This window comes from Barbus barbus (genome assembly GCF_936440315.1).
Source record: "Barbus barbus genome assembly, chromosome: 31".
Lineage (NCBI taxonomy): Eukaryota > Metazoa > Chordata > Actinopteri > Cypriniformes > Cyprinidae > Barbus > Barbus barbus.
Genome location: NC_136759.1, coordinates 1,172,980 through 1,197,217, shown reverse-complemented (window position 1 = coordinate 1,197,217; position 24,238 = coordinate 1,172,980). Strand labels below are relative to the sequence as shown.

At 33.7% G+C, this 24,238-nt stretch overlaps 2 protein-coding genes across 5 annotated transcripts in view; one reads left to right on the top strand and one right to left on the bottom strand.

The window, feature by feature from the left end:
- LOC306851457 (centrosomal protein of 57 kDa-like) lies at positions 1–14,662 on the top strand. 2 transcript variants are annotated; one of them, XM_079387702.1, is made up of 10 exons: positions 1–122; positions 824–962; positions 2,463–2,594; positions 4,884–5,005; positions 5,090–5,284; positions 6,936–7,034; positions 9,060–9,128; positions 9,333–9,550; positions 11,248–11,392; positions 13,277–14,662. In XM_079387702.1, the coding sequence occupies exons 1-10, from the start codon at positions 84–86 to the stop codon at positions 13,475–13,477; spliced, it is 1,359 nt and encodes a 452-aa protein (XP_079243828.1). In that variant the 5' UTR covers positions 1–83; the 3' UTR covers positions 13,478–14,662. The 2 variants fall into 2 exon arrangements, with proteins under 2 accessions (XP_079243828.1, XP_079243829.1); XM_079387703.1 differs by having other exon boundaries at positions 793–962.
- A 1,909-nt stretch (positions 14,663–16,571) lies between these two features.
- LOC306851454 (cGMP-dependent 3',5'-cyclic phosphodiesterase-like) overlaps positions 16,572–24,238 on the bottom strand; it is a 150,842-nt gene continuing 143,175 nt past the window's right edge. For all 3 annotated transcript variants that reach the window (XM_079387695.1, XM_079387696.1, XM_079387697.1), the window contains 9 exons: positions 23,862–23,984; positions 22,937–23,024; positions 22,780–22,827; positions 22,058–22,132; positions 21,862–21,961; positions 20,881–20,993; positions 20,755–20,793; positions 19,413–19,519; positions 16,572–18,840 (listed from right to left, as the gene is read on the bottom strand). In XM_079387695.1, the coding sequence (XP_079243821.1) occupies positions 18,606–18,840; positions 19,413–19,519; positions 20,755–20,793; positions 20,881–20,993; positions 21,862–21,961; positions 22,058–22,132; positions 22,780–22,827; positions 22,937–23,024; positions 23,862–23,984 (928 nt within the window). In that variant the 3' untranslated portion in view covers positions 16,572–18,605. The remainder of the gene's footprint in view (positions 18,841–19,412; positions 19,520–20,754; positions 20,794–20,880; positions 20,994–21,861; positions 21,962–22,057; positions 22,133–22,779; positions 22,828–22,936; positions 23,025–23,861; positions 23,985–24,238) is intronic.

The following is a 24,238-nucleotide window of genomic DNA, read 5'->3' as shown; positions in this document are numbered from 1 at the left end:
CAAATTCACAACAAACAGAACTAAAGTCATAAAATGTGAGTGTACTTTAATTAAATATGATTTAAGATCAAACCCGCATTTTAATGGACTCGAGCTCAAAACCCTCCGCGGGACGAGAAAAGGTAAAAATATCTTCAACATTCACAAACATTAACGTTAAAACAGACAAACTATCGAAATAAACATTAACCGTCATATATTTAATTTAGAATAATGTCGTTTAATTTAACCATAACGCTGGGTTTGAATGAATGAGCATTACAATCAAACTGTAATTTAGTTTAGTAAACATACAGAACTTTAAGTAATATATATATACAAATGAACAGAAAAATATCAAATAAAAATCCCCTTACTTATTAATTTGGCAGTTACTTTAATTTGAAAGCTTTAGATAAGCTTGTTTTGTTGAAAAATAATAAAACTAAAGTTTAAAACTGCATATGAAGGTCCGAGTAATGTGTGATTTATTTATTTATTTTTACATTATTCGTGTCTTGCGAATGTAAACCTTTGTTATAATAATTAGGATTAAAGATGTCATTTTGTTTTTCAGAAAAGTTGGGGTTTTGTAAATGAAGCAAAATATTGTGTAAGCACTTAATGTAAAACCTTTGTAAAAATGGTTTATACTAAACTGTATATGCATTACATCAGAATTCCTAGACGGACTAATGGCATATTATTTCATTTCTAACACTGGTTTTCATTATTTGGTCTCATAGCAATTTAATTTACAGTATTTGACCTGCATACATTTAATAAAATAAAATGAGGCGTTCATGTTTGTAGTGTATGAGTGTGTGTGTGTGTGTGTCAGCAGCCCCTCAGAGACCGACCGATGTCTGACCGAGCGTCTCTGGCCTCTTACACCGAGTATCCCGCTGGACGTCCCTTCATAAACACACCCCTGCCCTTCACCAACAGAGCCGTCAAAGCCTTTCCTGAGAGCAGCGGTGCAGGTACACACACATGCACACACACACATGCACACACGCTCAAGCACACATACACACGCACACATACACGCATACACATGCACATACACACGCACATGCACACACACATGCACACACACACATGCACACACGCTCAAGCACACATACACACATGCACACACGCTCAAGCACACATACACACATGCACACACGCTCAAGCACACACACATGCACACATACACGCATACACATGCACACACATGCACATGCACACACACATGCACGCACACACACACATGCACACACACACATACAGACACACACACCTGTGACACCTGAGATCTCTCACACACTGATGCACTGATGACACGAGACTCGTGTGTATGGAGAGTGATTGACAGCTGTTTGCAGCGCTCATGAATAATAGACTGTGGGACATTTGAGCGAGTTACTTAAACACGCCAGAAAGGGTGTTTTTAGTCTAGATTTTTCAGACATAAAATTACAGTATTTTAAAAATATATATTAATTCATTGTATTTATTTAAGCTAAAATGGAGTGTGACACTGATAGTTAAAATTAAATAATAAATTGAACAGGTGAATTTTACCTGTTAAAACAGCAAAGATGTGTTGAATTCAGAACCTCATAAATAAATCATTGCTAAGCAGTGTTATTATACTAAAACCATAAAAATTACTTGAAATAAAATAAATGTTAACTGAAAAAATATACATATATTTTTTCAGTTAACGTTTATTTCAAGTAATTTTTTATTTTATTTCAAGTATTTTTATTTTATGTACATATATTTGTAATATATATGTAAACTTACTTTAGACAAAGTATTTCTCATTTTCATTTAAATAAACTTTATGTACTATAATAATTAAACAACAAAACGCACTACAAAATTGCAAAAACTTTTTAAAATAATAATGGAATATATATAAGTAAAAACTATTTAAAAGACAATATTAGTATCTCAGTGACACTAAAAAAAACACAAAAGTTATCTTGATATACAAAAACAGCTAAAGTAAACATTAATAAAACTATAGACATTTTTTTAAAAAATCATAAAAAAAACTAAAAAAAAAAACTAAATTACTAAAACTTTAAAAAATTAAAGAATAGTATTAAAATCTATAATAGTATCTCATTGGTGCAAACACACTTGGATGCAATTTTGTGCTCAGCGGTTTGGTGATGAAATATTCACAAAACTTATGAATATTTGGTGAACAGCTCCACCTGCTGGAGAGTTAGATTCAGATTCAGCCGCTTGCAATTAACATTTTGCTTCTTTAAGACTTCTGTTTGTAAATGAGCTCTGTTTCAATTGGCTGAGCTTTTCATGAGTGAATGCTGTTTTGATTTGTATTTGCATTATTTGCGTCGTGAAAAGCACTATACAAACAAACCTGCATTGCATTATGGGCTTTGGGCCAGTGGAGAGGAGGTGTGTGAGCTGAATACATCACATCTAGATGCAGAACTCTTTGAACTGCTGTGTTTTTGCAGCCATTCTTTCTGCGCTGAAGAACCTGCAGGAGAAGATCCGTCATTTAGAGCTGGAGCGATGTGAAGCTCAGCAGAAGCTCAGAGAATCCACAGACTCCGACCACAGAGACGACGACAGACACACACACCACGGTGAGCGTGTGATTGAGCTGCACACACACTCCGACCACAGAGACGACGACAGACACACACACCACGGTGAGCGTGTGATTGAGCTACACACACACTCCGACCACAGAGACGACGACAGACACACACACCACGGTGAGCGTGTGATTGAGCTACACACACACTCCGACCACAGAGACGACGACAGACACACACACCACGGTGAGCGTGTGATTGAGCTACACACACACTCCGACCACAGAGACGACGACAGACACACACACCACGGTGAGCGTGTGATTGAGCTACACACACACTCCGACCACAGAGACGACGACAGACACACACACCACGGTGAGTGTGTGATTGAGCTACACACACACTCCGACCACAGAGACGACGACAGACACACACACCACGGTGAGCGTGTGATTGAGCTACACACACACTCCGACCACAGAGACGACGACAGACACACACACCACGGTGAGTGTGTGATTGAGCTACACACACACTCCGACCACAGAGACGACGACAGACACACACACCACGGTGAGTGTGTGATTGAGCTACACACACACTCCGACCACAGAGACGACGACAGACACACACACCACGGTGAGCGTGTGATTGAGCTACACACACACTCCGACCACAGAGACGACGACAGACACACACACCACGGTGAGTGTGTGATTGAGCTACACACACACTCCGACCACAGAGACGACGACAGACACACACACCACGGTGAGCGTGTGATTGAGCTACACACACACTCCGACCACAGAGACGACGACAGACACACACACCACGGTGAGCGTGTGATTGAGCTACACACACACTCCGACCACAGAGACGACGACAGACACACACACCACGGTGAGTGTGTGATTGAGCTACACACACACTCCGACCACAGAGACGACGACAGACACACACACCACGGTGAGCGTGTGATTGAGCTACACACACACTCCGACCACAGAGACGACGACAGACACACACACCACGGTGAGTGTGTGATTGAGCTACACACACACTCCGACCACAGAGACGACGACAGACACACACACCACGGTGAGTGTGTGATTGAGCTACACACACACTCCGACCACAGAGACGACGACAGACACACACACACCACGGTGAGCGTGTGATTGAGCTACACACACACTCCGACCACAGAGACGACGACAGACACACACACCACGGTGAGTGTGTGATTGAGCTACACACACACTCCGACCACAGAGACGACGACAGACACACACACCACGGTGAGCGTGTGATTGAGCTACACACACACTCCTGACACCAGTGCTATTCATCTACTATCATAGTATTTACTCATATTTTCAATACTTAATAAGCTTATTTTGAATACTTGATTAAACTTTTATTTTTCATTTTCATTTAAATTGAACTTTAGGTTTTAGTAATGATGTGCTTTTAACATTTGTATTACTTTTCTAATATATATTAAATACTTTTTAAAATATAATAATGTATAGCTATTTTTATTTTATTTTAAGTTTTTAATTGTTGGTAATTTTAGCACTTCAGATTTTCTTTTTTCTTTTTTTGGTTAGTTGCCAAGGCAACATTTCTGTTTTTCAATAAATAAAGAAAAAAGTTTTTTTATATTAATAAGCATTTATTTTTATCTTTTAAATTTAATTTTAGTTTTTAAGTTTTAGTAATTTTCTTATATGGCATTTTTATAAATTCTTAGTTTTTTTGATTATTAATTTTATTTTTATTTTTTAAATATTATTTTAAATAAATAATTTAAATTATTTTTATATATTAATTCAATATAGGTGTATTTTTTTGTTTTATTGATTTTAGTACTTCAACTTGGTTATTTTATTTATTTTTATTTTATTTTTTTAAGTTTCCATTTAACATTTATATTGTACACTTAACTTTTATTGTTAAAGTTTTAGTAATTTTGTTACAAACTTTTGCCATTTTTAGTATCATTATTTTATACAATTATTTTTAATAATTTTATATATATATATATATATATATATATATATATATATATATATATATATATATATATATATATATATATATATATATATATATATATATATAAAAAATTTTTTTTTTTTTTTTTTTTTTTTTTTTTTTTAGTTGCTTAGGTAACATTTTTAGTTTAAGTTTCTCATGTAATGTTTTTTATTTCAGCTGCCGAACATTTTTAATACTTTTAGCGTTAGGTTGCACTGATTGACACGGATCTTTATTCCCAGCCTCACATTTACAGTAAATGTACAGTACAATGTCTGTCTGTGTGTGTAGATCTGCTCTCTCAGCTGACTGCCACCGAGACTCGATGCTCACGCTTAGAGAAACAGTTGGAGCACATGAGGAAGACTGTGAGAAACACAGAGTCGGACAGAACCGCTGTGCTTCGCCGACAGGTGCGTCTCACACACACAGAACCCGCTGAAACAGGTTGGGGTGTGTGTGTGTGTGTGTGTTAATGTGCTGTGTGTGTTGTGCAGGTGTCTCTGGAGCGTCTGGGTTCAGCGGATCAGACCTATGTTCAGCTGAAGCTGCAGAAGCTGGATCTGCTGGAGCAGGAGTACCATCAGCTGACGGAGTCTCAGAGCGCCACTGAGAGGAAGATCAGGCAGCTGGAGAGAAAACTACAGGAAGAGGAACATCAGAGGAAACTGGTGCAGGACAAAGCAACTCAGGTTCATCTCTCTGTCAGTTAGGGCTGGGACAGTAAATCAATGCATCGCGAATAGACTAATGATTCTGCATCGATTCTGAGTTTAGTTTTTAACTCTTTCCCCGTCAAACATGGGATTTTCCAGGTTTCTGTGTTTTCACAGTTATACGCTAGGGGGTGCTATTACGCATCTTCTGAATGAGTCTAGAATCACTTGATCAAAAACACAGATGATGAAGACACAGAAACGAGCGATCTCATATTTAAGCATATGCATATGAAAAATAATGCGATCATCAACACTAACATTGAAATGTTGATCCAGAAAGTGTTACAGGCCTGTGAAGCTTTGGCATACTGATGGAAGCCATCTACTGCATCTTTGCTTTGATAATATTACTAAATATGGTCCAGATGTAGTATTAGATAAAAATGCTCAATTAAAAAAAAAAAAAAATTGTAACTTACCTACATTCAAGTGTTTATTTAAAAAAGAAAAAAACTATGCTTCAAGCTAGAATAAAGCTGATTTTTGTGTTTGAAAGTAGAGGGTCTGATTTTGTTTTGATGTATTGCATGTTCAGATATTCATACAACAATATATTCTGGGGGCCATGAAATTGTAGTGAAATTTTACTGGCAACTTTTTTCAAAAATGCTGGCAGGAAAGAGTTAAGATCAGATGGTAGGGGTAGCAATATATTTCACGATATAGTCATTAATATATGTAGTTATTCTGAAAATTGCCAAAATATACTAACTCATATACATTAGAAATGAAAAGTACTTCACCTTGTTTGATATTTCTTTTATTTGGTAAATTAATTATTTAGTAAAAACACACTCAATTTATAGATTAACTGCCCCAACTGATTGTCATTAAATGCGACTTATAGGTGAAATTAAACTTTAAATAAGTTGTTTCTAAAGTATTTTTAAATCTCATGTTATTGTTTTACTTCAAACTGTTTATAATATCTAAATGTTTTGTTGAAATATTCATAATAAATTACATTTCCTTTTAATTTTGTAAGATACTATTAATACTAGTTATATTGTTCCCTGGTATCTGCTTATACTGCGTTTTTAAGGCTTGTTGTGCTCTTTTTTGTGGTAACTGGCAACCCTTCACCTGCAGCTTCATTCAAGAGAGAGAAGAGTTCAATAGTGACTAGAAGGAGAGCAGCAGTATGAATACTGATATAAAATAATCTGTTACGGTTGACATTTTACAGCCGTACTCTGCTTGCGTCCAGTTCCTTAATATACACCACTTGAACATAAAATAATCATTCATACAGTTTGAAAAGGTTGAAGCGAATTAAAGGGTGTTCACAGTGGGCTGTGTTTACATTAATCTTGCGTCATAAAAGCATAAAAGCCAAGGTGCAAGTACATTTAACCACTTACACGACTGCACAATGCACAAGGGCTCTTCTTCAAGAGAATTTGAGTGTGTGGTTTAAAAACTAGCCTAGAGCGCCATCTGCTGTTAGAAACTAAGCTCATAATCGATTCCAGAGAGAATTGCAATGCATTCCAAAAATCTCAGAATCGATCCACAAATCACGATGCATCGATTTATAGTCCCAGCCCTACTGTCTGTCTGTCTGTCTGTCTGTCTGTCTGTCTGTCTGTATGATGTTAACTGTGTTTATCTGTTCTGTGATCAGTTGCAGACGGGTCTAGAAGCCAATCGTCTGCTCATTCAGTCTGTGTCTCCACGTCCACATAAATCCAGCAGAAACAAACAGAAGAAGCTCTCAGCAAAGGTAATTCCTCTAACGTATTTACTTACTGCAAACTACTTAAGAGGGGTGGATATGATATCAACTGCAGTAAGAAACAACATCACAATATAGTAATCCTGCCTGAAGTCAGAGATGTTACTAATTAAATTTAAACCCATACGATATATTTCTCAATATCATCGCTTAAATGACTGCTAATGTTAAATTCACATTAGGCTCTTTTCACTTCCGGCTAATTTTCACTTCAGACAACTCATGGTATCATATTAATCCTTTTGAGTAGGGATGTAACGATTCACTCAACTCACGATTCGATTCACAATTTTTATTTCATGCTTCTATTGTCCTCATTTGTAAGTCGCTTTGGATAAAAGCATCAGCTAAATAACAAAATGTAAATATAATGTAGATGTAAATAACAAAACTAAATTGAAATTTTAAAACAAACCCCAAATCAAATAAAAAAAATTTCAAAAAAAAAATAAGGCTTTGTCTGTGCTCTTTCCATTTTAAATTAGAGGCAACTACTGCATTTTAATCATGATCCAAACAGAGATGCTGCATAAATGCAACATGAGCTGTTTATAATCTAAATTAGACTGTATAATTTTGAAAATTGAAGCCAAAACAGAATGGACTGACTTCAGTTTTGTGAAACTATACATAAAAAACGGCAGACGAGCTGAATGAGACGCAGATTCAGTCTCGGCCAGCAGGTGGCGCTTAAAGCATTTCTTTGGTTTCCACTGTAAACAAAGCAGCGTTGCCCTTATGAACTTCAATATGCTTTATACAGAGGTAAGATGAAAAGACAAAATGCCATCTAAACTTTTCTAAAGACCGTAAGTTCCCCTCAGAAATACATTCATAGAAACTCCTACCCCTAATTGAATCGCGATTTGTTTAGCATCTCAACCGATTTGAATCGTCACATATATGAATCGATTTTCAGCCGGCTCGCGGTTAATCGTTACATCCCTACTTTTGAGAACTATACCATCTTGCATGGAACAAAACCAACCAATATTTAAATGTCGTAAAAAAAACTGATATTTATATATACCGACTGATATTTAAATCTTATAAAAGAAAAAACTACAGATATTTCAATCTCATAATTGAACAAAAATATTTTAAATCTTGTAATAGAACTAAACTGACCGATATTTCAATGTCGTTATAGAACTAAATTAACAGTATTTAAATCTTGTAACAGAACAATGCCAACTGATATTTAAATCTTGTTATAAAACAAAATTGACCGATATTTCAATCTCGTAATAGAACAAAACCAACCGATATTTAAATCTTGTTATAAAAGAAAATTGACCGATATTTAAATCTTGTAATAGACTAACACTGACCAGTATTTCAACGTTGATATATAGAACAAAACTTACCGATATTTCAATGTCGTTATAGAACTAAATGAACAATATTTAAATCTAATAATAGAAAAATACCTGCCGATATTTAAATCTTGTAATAGAACCAAACTGACTGGTATTTAAATATTTTAATAAAACAAAAAAAAAAACTATTTAAATTTTGGAACAGAACACAACCAGATGACATTGTAGTCGTTATAGATCAATGTCAATGTCGTTATTGAACAAAACCAACCAATATTTAATTTTTGTAATATAGATCAAAAGCAACCGATATTTCAGTGTAGAACAAAACTGACCGATATTAATGCAACAAAATGGATTACATTTCAATGTAGTTATAGAACCAAATCAACCGATATTTCAATCTCATAATGGAACAGAACCGACTGATATTTCAATGTTGTTAAAGAATAAAACCAACTGACATTTCATTTTTGAAATATAGAACAAAAGCTACTGATATTTCAATGTTGTTATAGAACAAAACTGACCGATATTTTAATCTCATAATAGAACAAAACTAGCTAACAACTCTGTAAAGCTGCTTTGAATATGCGTTGTGATAATTGCTGTACACAAATAAATTTGACTTGATTGACGTCTGCTTTAATTACTGAAATGAGCCGCTCATGTGTGAATTCTCCTGTTTCTGCAGAAACATCCGTCGCAGCCTCAGCCGCATTACAGACTCAGTCTGGGAGACGTGCCGTTTGTGACCGGGACGGTAAAGACGCAAACAGTGTTTTACACTATAACATTTGATTTTATTCATCAAAAACAGTTGCGAATGAGTTTTTCATGATCATTTCTGACCTTTACACTTTCCCTACCATTTGAAGTTATTTTTATGTCCTGTACAAAGTGACAAATCGGAGCATGTTTGATAGGGAGCAGTATTGTGGATGTTAACAAGTCTTTGTGTCTTCAGTCGACAGGCTCGAGTCACTCTGTGCGAGCAAACGTCCAGCACGTCCTTCATCTCATGAAGCAGCATCATCCTCAGCTGTGCAACGAGCGAGTGCTGGGACACGCCCCCTCCACCAATCACAGCGCTCGTCAGGCCAGCAGTAGCTCCTCCTCTTCCTGTGGTGAGGAGCTATCAGAGCTGCTGCTGACGCTTCAGGACGAGTTTGGACACATGAGCTTGTGAGGATTATTCTTCATCTTACATTGTATTCGTTTCCACCCTCTCTTGGACCAGTGTTACTATCGTTAACTAAAACTAAACATGTTACATTGAAAGAAAATGAATGTTAACTAAAATAAAATATTTGTAAAACGTTTATTTAATTTAATTGCCAAGTCAACAATTCAATTTTTTTTAGGTTAACTGTTACTTTAATATCAATGACATACTATTATAATTTTTGTTAATATTTTTATATTTTCCGCTTTCATATTAATTTTATTTAGTTTTATTGCATGTTTTGTCATTTTTATTATAATTTTTTTTTTTATGTCTATATAGTTTTTTTTTATAGTTTTAGTTATTTTAGTAGATGTTAAACCAAAATGTTGACATGGAAAAATCACTGAAATTAAATAAATGTAAGTTTTTCAAATTTTATTTTATTTCAGCTGATATATTTTTTTCATGTAACTTTTTTTTTTTATGGTTTTGGTTTTAGTTTTAAAGAACTATAATAACCCTGACTTGAAGTACTAAAATTGCTTCATCAAAAAATAAAACAATTAAACTAAAACTGAAATAAAAAAATAATTACAAATAATTAAAGTTAACAAAGACAAATAAACAACAAAAACTAATAAACAGACAAAACTGACTAATGAACTGACAAAACACTTTTTATCATAAATATACAAATAAAAGTTAATTGAAAATATTAATAAATACTATAATAACACTAGTTTAATGATACTAATATAACCAAGACTACAATTTTAAAGTGACAATTCACCAAAAATTAACATGCTGTTAATAATTATTTTATGTAAATTAATAAAAGAATTCAAATTGTTCACACACTTCATATTTGAATGATATGAAATGGTTTGTAGACTGAATTTAATAGACATGCATGACAACATTTGGATTTGGTCTGTGTAAGGCGATGTTGCCAGCTTGTGTTTTTGAGCGCTTCGAAAGAGTCAATTATTTTGTGAAGTAATTCATTTAATTGATTCAGAGATTCAAAAAGCTTAAGTTTCTCCCAATGCTAGTGACTACAAACTCAATCTCCAAAAATGATATCATAATAGAAATTAAACATTTGCATAAAGCTTTTGCAAAAATCTCTTTTATGTTGCTTATAAGAAAATAAGTGTACAGGTTTGGAACAAACAGGAGCATGATGAGTTTAAGGTGAACTGTTCATTTAACAGACAGGTTTCACTGCAAAAAATTATTTTCTTCCTTTAGTATTTTTGTCTTGTTTTCTAGTATAAATATCTACAAATTCCTGAATCAGGATGCATTTGCTTGACAAGTAAAAAGACTTGAGATATTTTGTCTTGTTTTCTGAATATCCAAGTACAAATATCTTCCAATGGGGTAAAAAAAATAATCTTAATTCAAAGGTTAAACAAGGTGATTTTTTTTAACCCCATTGGCAGATATTGTTGCTTGTTTGAAGCAAAAATGAACAATTTCGATAATATTTTCAGAAAACAAGACATAATATCTCGAGTCATTTTACTTGTCAAGCAAATGCATCCTGATTCAGGAGTTTGTAGAAATGTATAATAGAAAACAAGACAAAAATACTAAGGAAGAAAATAATTTTTGCAGTGTTGTTGCTGAATGCTGATTCAATAATGGTGTGCGAATGTGTGTAACTGTAAGCGGTGTGTGTGTGTGTGTGTGTGTTGTGTTTGTTTGTCAGCGAACAGCAGGAATTGGCCAAACAGATCCAGTCTTGTGGTTCGGATCGCTTGCGGCAGGATTTGGAGCGGGAGATGGAGACGCTCGTGAAGAGGATGGAGAATAAAGGAGAACAGATGGCTAAAGTCCGACGACATCAAACTCGGGTAACACCGGCCCACAATGCAACTGAAGATACATGCATACTGTAAAAGCAGCTCATGGTAGAAGTACAGCATCTGCTCACCCAGGCTGCATTTATTTGATCAAAAATACAGTAAAATAGTGAAATATTATTCTAATGTAAAACAGCTGTTTTCTATGTGAATATCTGTTAAAGTGTAATGTATTTCTGTGATCTGCAGCTGTATTTTCAGCATCATTACTCCAGTCTTCAGTGTCACATGATCTTCAGAAATCATAATAATATACTGATTTACTGCTCAACAAACATTTCTGATTATTATCAATGTTGAAAACTGCCCGATATTTTTGTGGAAACTGTGATGCATTTTATTTTTCAGGATTCACAGATGAATAGAAAGGCATTTATTTGAAATAGAAATTATGGATGCACGATATTTTATTTTGCCAATATCTGACATGCCGATACTTTTCATTTTGGCCAATAGCCGATACCGATATATTTCCTTTTGTTTGGAAACAATACCAAGTCTCTGCTGTGTGGGAATTATAAACACATTATTTTTAATAGGAGACATCTTGAAGCGCTACTTGCTGATTAAGGACCTTGTGAAGTAATCCCAGAAGGTGCTCTTTGGTTCGGTTTGAAGCAACTATTACAGAAAAGAAGAATCCAAGGCACTTCTGGTCCAAAAAAGTTAAAGAAGCCTTTATTCACATTCTGGCCATTTCAATAAACAATAAACAACTCAATAAATGCACCCGTGTGCAGAGTTTTAGGCATTTTTAATGTTTATTGAGATGGCCAGAGTGTGAATAAAGGCTTTTTAACTTTTTTGGACCAGAAGTGCCTTGGATTCTTCTCTTTTGTAACATTATTTGTAATTTTGGTTTGTTTTTAGCAAAAACCTATTTGTTAGAATTAAGCAACAATGAAGTTCTTTTTATAATGATAATGACATTAAAAGCTTTGAAAATAATTATAAATCACCTATAAATCAATCGCTGCATTTTATTTTCAGAAAAATGCAGTGGTAACCTTATTTTAATATTTAACATTTGTAGAAGGATGGTCTAAGGCAAAAGAGTTGTAAAAATTCAGAAAATCTTTTAGAGCTCATAATTCGTTTAAAAAACAAACGATTTCAATTTAATTTACAAGTGTCACGCTTGTTTTTTGGGGGGTTTTTTTACATGTAAGCTAGAGCTTCTGACCTTGTAAAATCATGAGCATGTTTGATTTAAATGTCGATACTGCTTTATTTATTCAGAAACACAAGTTTCTTAGTGATATTTATGGAAGCCTGTTTCCACCACTGAATAAAATATTTTAAAAAAGGTTGTTGCAACCCTTTTATCTCACAATTCTGACTTTTTTCCACAGAATTGTGAGCTATAAACTCACAATTGCGAGTTATAAAGTCAGAATTGCATATCAATGCCGATATTTACATTTAAAGCCATTATCGGCTGATTCCGATATTGGTCCGATAATATTGTGCATCCCTAATAGAAATCTTCTGTAACATTATAAATGTCTTTACTGTCACTTTGATGCAATTTAATGTGTCCTTGATGAATAAAAGTGTATTTTTTAAGCAGCACAACTGTGTTCAACATTGATAATAATGAGAAATGTTTGTTGAGCAGTAAATCAGTATATTATTATGATTTCTGAAGATCATGTGACACTGAAGACTGGAGTAATGATGCTGAAAATACAGCTGCAGATCACAGAAATAAATTACAGTTTAACAGATATTCACATAGAAAACAGCTATTTTAAATTGTATTAATATTTCACACTTTTTACTTTATTTTTGACCAATAAAAGCCAAAAATTGTACTTATTTGATAGCTAGTTTAAGTGTGAAACGCTCCCTGATCTGATGGTTTGTGTCTGTCAGATGGAGAATTTGAGGCGACAGTGTGGTCAGCAGAGCGACGGCGGAGGACAGATTAAAGTCTGGAGTGAAGGTCGCTCCGCCGGGTCAAAGGTGGCCAAAGCCAGACCGGGAGAGCGCAGTCGAGACAGTCTGCGTCTGCTGAAAGACATGCGCTCGCTGCAGACCTCACTGCGCAGCCAGCAGCTCAGCTGGGAATACTGAGATCATCTGATCGGATTCATTCACGTGTGGGTCAGGGTCAAAGGTCAGCCCAAAATCAAAAGAAGAAAGATTTTCATGACAATTTCTAGTTCTGTAATGCTGTTTTTCTGATATATATATATATATATATATATATATATATATATATATATATATATATAAATTTTAATCACTTACATAGGCATCAGTGCAGTAAAACCAAAAGAGATCTTTTTTTATGCATTACAAAATTGACTTAAAATTCCTAAAATAATGTCACAATGCAAAGAATCTTATTGTTCCTAAAGCAGCTCTAATTTTGTTTTGTTTATGCAGAATATAATTTATTTTATTTGTTTGAATTTTTTTGGTTGGTTTTCCTAGTTTTTTCAGATGTTTGATTTATTTGGAAAACAAATGATGTTTGATGTCGAGCCGAACAGAATCTGAATTCCAGAAACCCATCATATCAGCTGTTTTATTAGTATTTTTCATTTTTTATCACATGAAGGGGTTATTATGTTAAGAAATATTTCTGGAGCAGAATAAAGGACAGACTGATTTGAAACAAAAATGAACTAGTTGTTTCTACCTCAGATATTACCCAGAATTCCTGTGCTGTGTTTGGTAGCACTTTACAGTAAGATCTCATTTGTTAACATTAGTAAATGCATTAACATCAACTTACAATTTGTAAATATATTTTTACAGCATCTATTAATGCTACTTAATTCTCAGTTTTCAGTGCATTAATATTAACAGATTAAATGTTTTATCTTTTTTTTTTACGATAAATAAAAGGTTTTTATTGTCATATTATCTAATCAAGTTAACTAATGTTAGCAAATGGAACTTAATTGTAAAGCGTTACTTTTTTAAACTAATGTAAAGTGTTGTTTTTCAATGTTTCAGGTTTATGATCTTTTCAACATTCCAAAGATTCCAGATATTTTTTTCTTTGGTAAAATGATTCGGTCTGTATTATAATGTTTACATATTTCTGTTGGCAATCATTCTGTTCGTTTCCATGATAAGAGTGAAATGTGAGTGGTTTAATGAATATTATACAGTAAAAAATACGTATGATGGATTTTATTTGAATTGAGCAGCGTGTGTGTGTGTGCGCGCTCAGACTCTTGCTTTGTTTGAGAATTACTTTAAATGTTTGAAATATTTATTTTTACAGCACTGAATAAAACCAAAATTAATGACACGTTTGTGATTTGTTTCAACTGAAATGCCAAGAGTTTATTTGAATGAAAACGTTTATTTATAATTCATATTTTCATTCATAATCCTCATGTAAGTTAAAGACACGATGATCTGTACAGTATCTACACGCGTGTCTCCAGACAGACCTGCAGAAAAACAGCATTCAGCACTAAATTACACCAGAAAACCAGAGACATTCTCACTTCATAGAATTCTGTAACACCTTACAATACAGTCTCATTTATTAACATTAATATTTAGCTAACACAAGCAATACTTTTTTACAGCATTCATTAATTATTTAAAAAGTTCAGCGTTAGTTGATGCATTAATTTTAACAGATGCTTGATTTTAAAAACGTGTAAATGTTACAATAAATTCTGTATCAGTTACATTTTAAAAAAATAAGTTATAAATAAAAAGAGTATTAGTATTTTACAAGAAAATATTTTAATTATTTCCAAGTGAAAATGGTTTCAACATCTATTTCTTTTTTTAAGCGTAGTTAATGTTGAGAAGCTTTTGAAATTGATTAAAAAAAATATATTCATGAATATTGAAATTAATAAATTCTTCAAAGTATCATTAATTGTTACGGTGTAAAAAAAAAAATCTGTAAAGTTGTAAACAGAAAAGATTTTTTTTATACTATTTTAGTCTTTAAACTTTGACAACTGAGTCAGTTTTATTTGAAGTTTCTTAGAAATTATTGTGAAATTTACCAATAAGTCAAAATTGTTTCAACAACAAATACATTTGTAACGTTAATGTTAAGTTTTGTACTTCTGATTTAAAAACGCATTCATGATTTATGTTGAGATTCTTTTAAACTTTTGGTTTTAAAACTAGATTTGCATAATTATATTCATAAATGCTGTAGAAGTATTGGTTCATGTTAACTGATGTTAAAAATGAACTTTATTGTAAAGTATTAGCAATGTCTTTCATTGGGTGTTCTGTCATAAACATGAAGAAATAATTATATTCTTCAACCTCAAATCTGATGAACCTCAAACAAAAACTCAATCCATATACTTGCTGCAAATTCAGTGTTTATCGTTTATCATGTGGTAGATTTCATAAACCAAACATCACTGATTCAGTCGTGAGAAAAACGCTCTACAGAGAGCCGTCTGAATGGCACGAGAGAATGTTTTTATTCCAAACAAAAGAAAAACAATGTTATTTACCGTCACCGTCAGGTACAAACGCGTACAAATACCAGAAAATAGACTCATTAAATCAAAGTGTGTGTAAAAACTAATAATTTAGAAATGGATCTGTACACGAGGCGACGCAAAAACAACTTATTGCACAAAAAAACAATATAATCATATTTGTAATCATTATTAACTTAATATACAATGGAGAAATAGGAAACGCTATAAGAAAGCATTTAAATTATTTAAAGTTGACTGCCAGCATGAACTCTTTCTTATAAGAACGACTTCATGCTGGCAGTCAAATATATATATATATATATATTCTTTCAAATACAGCAGAAATTGTTAGAAAAATGAAATACTCAAAGCCAGAAATCCATTACATTCCCTCACATTGTCACATTTTATTTGTATCTTTCTGTAACCGTAACGCTGGACTGATGAATTATCATAAATATATCAAATAAAGATCTCAGTTTTTCCTGAAGACTTGGTTAATCGTGAAGAATGAAGGTTTGTGTTTGGATCTCTGGCTGATGGAAACAGTAGTTAAACTCTTGTTTTGCATTGATAAAGGTCTCCACAGCAAGAGAATTGCATTTCTGAACTGTCAGACTCAGTCATTTTACAGCCAAACATCAGTACAGTTTCACCGGGGTCAAAAAACAAACAAGCAACAAAACACACACACACACAAAAAAACAAGTAAAAATTCATCTTCATTTTTTTGTTTTTTATTTGCATGAATCATGTTTTTAGGACCATTATAACATTGTAATTTTACATTAATGACATTAATTTAGTTGAAATAATGGTACATTGTCATTCAGTGTAACAATATTTATGTAAAAATTCAAACATGCTTATTCTGACTTGTACATATTAAAATATATAAGAATAAGGGAGCATATTAAATTTGATTGTGTTTTAAATGAGTAAAAAATTCTTACTGAAAAATGGGCAAAACCCAGGATAGTGGCAAATTTAAAAAATGTAAAATTACAACTAATTAGTATTTGGGGTGAAAGTAATTAGTCTTTTAATATGTCGTAAATTGAGTTTTGTTGTATATATGCCAAGATTGTTACACTGAATGACATTTTAATGGGTGTTTTCTGTAAATCAGAGAAAAATGTATGATATTTATTTTTTGCTCAGAAACACAAAAACACAATTGCAATTAAATTAAACAGAAAACTTTTTTTTTTTGAGGAAAAACAATTTAAAACAGTATTACACATTGTTTTTATGCTTAAACCCTTTTTCGTCTTTGACCTAAGGACATTTAATTCATGTTACAATGATATTGGTCTTAAAAACAGGTTTAATATTTAATGCAAAATTTGAATCCTAAAATTTAATGTAACATTTTCTTCCTTTGATTTTGCTGTGAAATATGAAGGAGTTTTGTGAAATTCACACTCCACTGCAGGTTAATATTAAACTGACATCAGGTAAAATCATAAAACTGACATCACTCTGTTTTCTGTTCCTTTGCAGATTTTGGCAAATGCACTTACAGTCACACCTGTGCAAACACACATTTACACGGCAAATAGATATCTCTATATATCCATGTAGCTTCAGATCTGTACATAGGCCGAACGTTTTTATACATACAGTAGATCTCTTTTAAAGTCACTCAGGAAGGCAACGCAAACATTTGTAAGGCAAGATCCATTTGACGCACACATTCTGCCATCCTGAGAAAGAAAAGTGTGAGGGCCGTGTAGCCCTTTAAAACACAACTATATGTACAGAGCTTCAAAAAGTTCCTCCACGCCGGGCTTCGTCCCGTCTGAACCCAGCAGATGCCTCAGAAGGTCTCCGGGGTCCTTGTGTTTTCACGGCTGTCGTCACACACGCTCTAATCGCTCGCTGCTCGCTTGACTGAGGTTTCCAATGATTGCTTTGGGTTTTGGGATTTTGGGAATGGAGAAATGCTGTTGTGTTGTGTTTTTCTGTGTAAACAGAGAGAACTGACGTCTGAGGGGCGAAATTGCTTAAAAGCAAAAGATTAATTATCCAAAGATCTGTTATGTCTGACAATTTCTGTACGCTGAGGACGCAGAAAAGAAAACAGGGGCTTAGTTTTTCTTGCTGTATTTAAATGAGCTTCTGCTAGGGTGTGCAACAAATAACAACTGCTAAAAAAACATTCTAAAAATGTAACATCAGGCTGCTGGAATTGTTACAGGTTTAAAAATGTAACAATGGGCTCCCAGAATTGTTACATGTTCTAAAAATGTAACACTTGCCAGCAGGAATTTTTACAAGTTCTAAAAAAAAAATTGTGACACTGGGCTGCTAGAATTGTTACAAGTTGTAAAAAAGTAATGCCAAGCAGCAGGAATTATTACAAGTTCTAAAATTACAACACCAGGCTTCTGGAATTGTTACAAGTTTAAAAAATGTAACATTGTAACACCAGGCTTCTGAAATTGTTACAAGTTCTAAAAACGTAACACTGGGCTGCTGGAATTGTTACATTTCATACAACTAGTTGTTTAGGTGAAATATGATTTTTCATTTAGAATAAAATGTTTAGCTATTATAACGGGGCCAATGAGAATATAACTTTTTTCAGTCCAAATGTCAGCGTAACATTACACTCTCCGCCGACTGCACAGCGCCATCCATCGTCCTTCACCGTGCAAAACCCGTCTCCATCGCAACGGCAAAAAGGAGACAATGAACCTTTCCTCAAAGCCTTGTCGGTTACTACGGAATTTTACCAAGACGCAATCTGTCAGGTGACCTTTGCCCTAGCGACGTCATTGGTCGTGTTTGTCGCAGTCGTCGTCCAGGCAACCGTTCATGCGGTGCGAATCGTCTCCGAAGGCACCTTGAGACTGCAGCAGCTCGAATTCCTCGTCCAGAAAGTCCAGCGAGTTGTTGCTGGGCAGTCCGCGGATGGTGAACTTGTGTGAGACTTTGGCCCACTGCTCACGGTTGGCGGCCACTCGCTCGTAAAGCTCAGCCGAACGCGGGAAAATCTCCTGCAGGAGCCTGAAAGAAAGCCAGCAGAGTTACGTTAAACTCATTTATAAAATGTTGTGCAGAAACCATCCTAAATGTAACCCTGGAGCACAAAAGCAGTCATCAGTAGCACAGCTATATTTGTAGCAATAGCCAACAATACATTGTATGGATCAAAATTATACATTTTTCTTTTATGCCAAAAATCATTAGGATATTAAGATCATGCTCCATGAAGATATTCTGTAAATTTATTACTGTAAATATATCAAAACTTCATTTTTGATTAGTAATATGCATTGCTAAGAACTTCATTTGAACAACTTTAAAGGAGATTTTCTCAATATTTAGATTTTTTTGCTCCCTCAGATTCCAGATTTTCAAATAGTTGTATCTCAGCCAAATATTGTCCTATCATAACAAACCATACATCAATGGAAAGATTATTTATGTGATCTTTGGCATGGATTTAAACACACACACACACACACACAGACAGACACAGGCAGAGATCAAATCTGTGCGTATGCATGCTTTATAAACGAGCCCCCGATCTTGATGAATAATCAGCGTCACATGCATGAAATGAGTGATTCTCTGACTTGTATATTGGCATGGCGATGTGCTCCATGAAGCTGATCTGGAGTTCGGGGATGTAGGCTTTCTCTCGGTCCATCATCTCACTGGGTCTGTTTCCCATCGCCTTCTCCTGAAGACACAAGAACAAGAACAGAAGCTCTAAATGATAAGATTTCACACTCAATCTCCTCATGTCTTCTGTCTCTGATGGAGAGTTTAGAGTTTATTATCCAGTAAAAGCTCTTTTAGTGTGATTGTAGAAGCGTCCAGCTTCAGCTGCTGCTTCAGAGTCAAATCTTGACTGATTTTGATCAAGTAAAGGTCAGAATAACTGCAGTCATATCTCCAGATGAACTCTTACTGGACTGAAGCAGCTCAGCTTTACTTGATTCTCCATCAATCATTTTCTAGATCAGTGCGTCTCAAATCTGATCATCGGGATCTTTTGAGGAGCGTTTGTTTCCAGAAGCTTTACTTTCTCTGTTCCTCAGCGGAGGAATGATCTTCATCTCACATCTTCTGAGGAGCGTTTATTTCTTCATCTCTCAATCAGCATTGCATTATATGTTTGGATCATTTACATCTCATCTTACTGAGACATATTACTGGAAACATAGAGCGATGACTGATATTTAGATCATTTTATGTCAGTATCTGATCTACTGTTATAAAGATCTCATTGATTTACATTACAAGCAGCAGAATCTCATCATAGAAATATCAGCATCCGCAGCAAATTGAATAATTTTCTCAGTTTGAGTAAAAAAAAAAAATTTTTTTCCTCCATATTCTCACTGTATCAGACTATATGAGCCATAAAAGCAAATAAAGCTTTAATAAATTTAAAAGGCCAGGCTGTATGGGGTTAAACTTGGAACTAAATCTTAGTAATTAGAAAAAACAAACCTGAAAATACTATGTACAAATTGTTTTTTATTATTTTCCAGTAGTATCTCAAATTTTTATTTTACATCTCAGCATTTTCTTTTTCTTTCTTTTTTTTATTTAATGTTTAATTTTTTTATTTATATTACTATGATTTTTTTAACATGAATAATGGAACCCATTTTTTGTCTGAATTCTGTCACTGAATTGTTTCTCAATTTTTTTTGATATATCTTTTCAACAAATTTTGATCAAATTTGAAATGGTTGTAAAGAATTTATCAAAACAATTATAAGTTAATGTATTATCTACACTGATTTTTATTTTTTTTGCTATTTACATGTTGAAAGTCGGTCACATGTCGGCTGGAAAGTAATTAATAAAAGAGTGTCTCTGATCAAGTCAGGTTAGCACAGATAGAAACGTCTCTGAACTAAAAACACTTAAACAAGTAAACCATAATACTGCTGTTTAACTCACCAGATCACCCTGAGAGAAGAACTCTTTATAGATCAGCTCCTGCAAAACAAGCACAGAAGAGTGAGGAGGAGACTTTGCCGGAGCGTTGTGTGTTTCTGCTGAGTTTGTGAGGTTCAGGACTCGTACCGCGATCTTCCTGGTGGTTTTCCAGCCCTTGGTCTGGTCTGAGAGGTCACAGGAGGTCATGAGGAGGCACAGCAGCAGACTGCGATGGGTTTGCCTCCTCGCGTTATAACCAGCTACAAACACATGATGATGAAGAGACTGATCTCACATCAAATAATAACTCAAGTCAAGACACTTTTGAATTCTTACAGCAGCTGTAAACACAACGGTTTCATTTCAGTTCATTTATATTTTACTTTTCAGGACTAACTAGAATTATTTTAGTATTATTGACATATTATTATAGTTTTAAATAATATTCTGAATTCAAGCTTTTTTATATATGTCCAGTTTAGTTTTTGTTAGTTTTTATCATGTAATTTTATTATTATTATTATTTTATAGTTGTTTTTTTTAGTTCATGTTAGTTCACAGTACATTAACTAACGTTAACAAACACAACTTGTGATTTTAATAATGCATTAGCAAGTGCTGAAATTAACATTAACTAAGATTAATAAATGCTGTAGAAATATTGTTCATTCTTAGTTCATGTTTACTAATGTTGTTAACTAATGAACCTTATTGTAAAGTGTTTAAACTAATTTTATTTCAATAAAAAAATAAAAAAAATAATTTTAAAACGTTTATTTTTTATTATTAAAAACATTTAAAAATATATTTATTTATTATTTAGTTTTATTATTTAATAAATACAAATAAAACTTTATATTTTTTTTACTTTTATATTTTATTTCAATTTAAAAAATAAAAAACTAATTTTAAAACATTTATTTTTTTATTAAAAAATTAAATTATTTATTTATAAATAATTTGTATTATTTAATAAATACAAATCAAACTTTATTTTTTATAATATTTATTTTATTTTTTATTATTGATTAAATTCCTTGTGAAATTATTTTAAATGTAAAATAGATAGAATTGTAATTTGTGATGTTTATTAAGCACTGAAATGAAAAGAATCATGTCGAGTCTCACTATCAGCCATCTTCTGCAGGTCCTTGAAGATCCTCAGGTGATGAGCCAGATCTGTGGCCAGGATGATGTCTCTTATCAGATCCAGCATCCGCTGATAGTCCTGAAAACAGAAAGAGCAAAGCATCATGGTCAGGATAACAAAAGCATTCATGGATTTTCCCTTTTTTTAATCAGAGTTAAGGAAGGAATGATGCACCTTTCTGGAGAACTTCTCAAAGATGTTGCAGCCGTGTGTGTTGAGGATAGCGATGGCCTGAGCGAAGTGATGTCTCTGAAACACAAACACTAGATCAGCGCTGAGTGTGTGTGTGTGTGTGTGTGTGTGTGTGTGAGCGCAGTGAACAGCAGAGGGAAGCAAACACACACCGTATAACTGGGTCTGAAACGATCACTCACAGATTAAAGCAGCTACTCATCCATCAATCGACCAAAACAACACTTTAAACTGCACTGGATTTATTTGATACTGTTTTTACAAATAAGTCTGTCTGAAAAAAGGAGGTTTTGTTTATATATATATATATATATAATTTTATAAAGTATATAACTTATATAATATATATTTCTATATATAAAATAATATAATAATATGCAATGTCAATATTTCAGAAAAAATGACAAACACAACAAAATTACAAAATCTTTAAACTTAAAAAAAAAAATACAGAAAAGTAACAGACGATTTAAAAAATGTCAAAAACACAGCAAAACAACACTAGTGTGTGTGTGTGTGTGTGTGTGTGAGTGTGTGTGTGTATGAGTGTGTGTGTGTGTGTGAGTGTGTGTGTGTGTGTGTGTGTCTGTGTGTGAGTGAGTGTGTGTGTGTGTGTGTGTGTGTGTGTGTGTGTGTGTGTGTGTGTGTGTGTGTGTGTGTGTGTGTGTGAGTGAGTGAGTGAGTGAGTGCCTGCGTGCGTGTACCTCCATCACAGATCCCTCTGAACTGTAAAGGGCCGCCAGGACAGATTGCTGGTGAAAACAGATAAATGCAACACACATTAATTTATTACTTTTCATGCAATTTCACACAAACTCTGAAGAGTCTCTAGATCTTCAGAAGAAGTTGTTTCTGACGTACCGAATCCACCTGGAAGGAGTTGTTGGTTCCTCGATGGTCCAGATCGTGACACATGCAGGACACGAAGAGCGCCAGAATCTCTATATCTCTGCCAGCATGAGACGCATAAATCAGAGGAAAATGGTATGAATTGTATACAAATAAATGTCAATTGACAAAAAGTAGTAGAACAAAATAATATAAATCGCAAGAACTATAGAATAATTGACAAAAAAATTGTAGTACAAAATAATATCAATTGTAAAAATTAGCAGAACAAAATGGTATACATTGCATAAATTATGATAACAATCGTATAAATTGCTCAAATTAGCAGCGCAAAGTAGAACAAATTGTATGAATTACTAATACAAAATAATATAAACAGTATAAATGAGTACAAATAAATATCAATTGTAAGAAAAAGTGTAGAAAAAAAAGAGTATATGTTTTATAAATTGATAAAATTGTATAATTTGCAAAAAAATTGTATAATAAAATAGAATAAAAGGCAAAAAATAGTATCAAATGTATCAATGAGTACAAAATAATATGAATTGTGAAAATTAGTACAAAAAATTGTTTACATTTTATAAATTATGAGAACAAAATCATAAAATTGGCAAAAAATAGTGCAAAATAGAATAAAAGCCAAAAAATAGACAAAATATGACAAATTAGTTAATGTTTCGCAATAGTACAGAAATAGTACAAATAAAGATAATTTTAGATGTTTAATTAATATTTGGAGCATTGGGATCGCTAGAAGAGGGCTTAATTAACTCGTTTTTGTGAATATTTGTGATTTTTCACTTCATTTGTTTGTCTGTAGCTCAAAATTACACCGTTTGCATTCACACTCATTTTTCCGGCACGGCTCACATATAGTGTTTGATTGTGCTGCAGTGCTTTGGGAAACGGCCTGTTTGAGTGATTCTCTGCTTACTCGAGGTAGTTGGCCAGTTGTAGGTTCTTGTAAAGCAGATAGCAGAAGTGTGAGACGGAGAAAGCGTGCATCCAGTTGTGATACGGAGGATCTCTGTAGCCCTTCTTCACCATCAGACAAAACCTACACGACAGAAAACACACCGATTCACTATTGATTCCTCGCAGCGGACTGATGCTTCATCATCAAATATCAGTCCATTCAAGCTGACATTTTTACCAGTAAAAATGTGTTTTATATATATTCATATATCAATAAAAGTGATGATTTAGACACTCCCAAGAGCTCAAGATGCAAGGAGAATATTAAACTACTTTTTACTTGACTTTTTCATTCTTTAGACCACAACTTTTTGTTGAAAATTAGATAAACAAGTT

Bases quoted from the DNA above. Each gene is read 5' to 3' on its own strand.
- LOC306851457 (XM_079387702.1), top strand. From the start codon at position 84: ATGGACTCGAGCTCAAAACCCTCCGCGGGACGAGAAAAG. The intron at 2,595-4,883 runs GTGAGCGTGTGA...CTGTGTGTGTAG, and splicing joins CGACAGACACACACACCACG to ATCTGCTCTCTCAGCTGACT. The intron at 7,035-9,059 runs GTAATTCCTCTA...CTGTTTCTGCAG, and splicing joins AGAAGAAGCTCTCAGCAAAG to AAACATCCGTCGCAGCCTCA.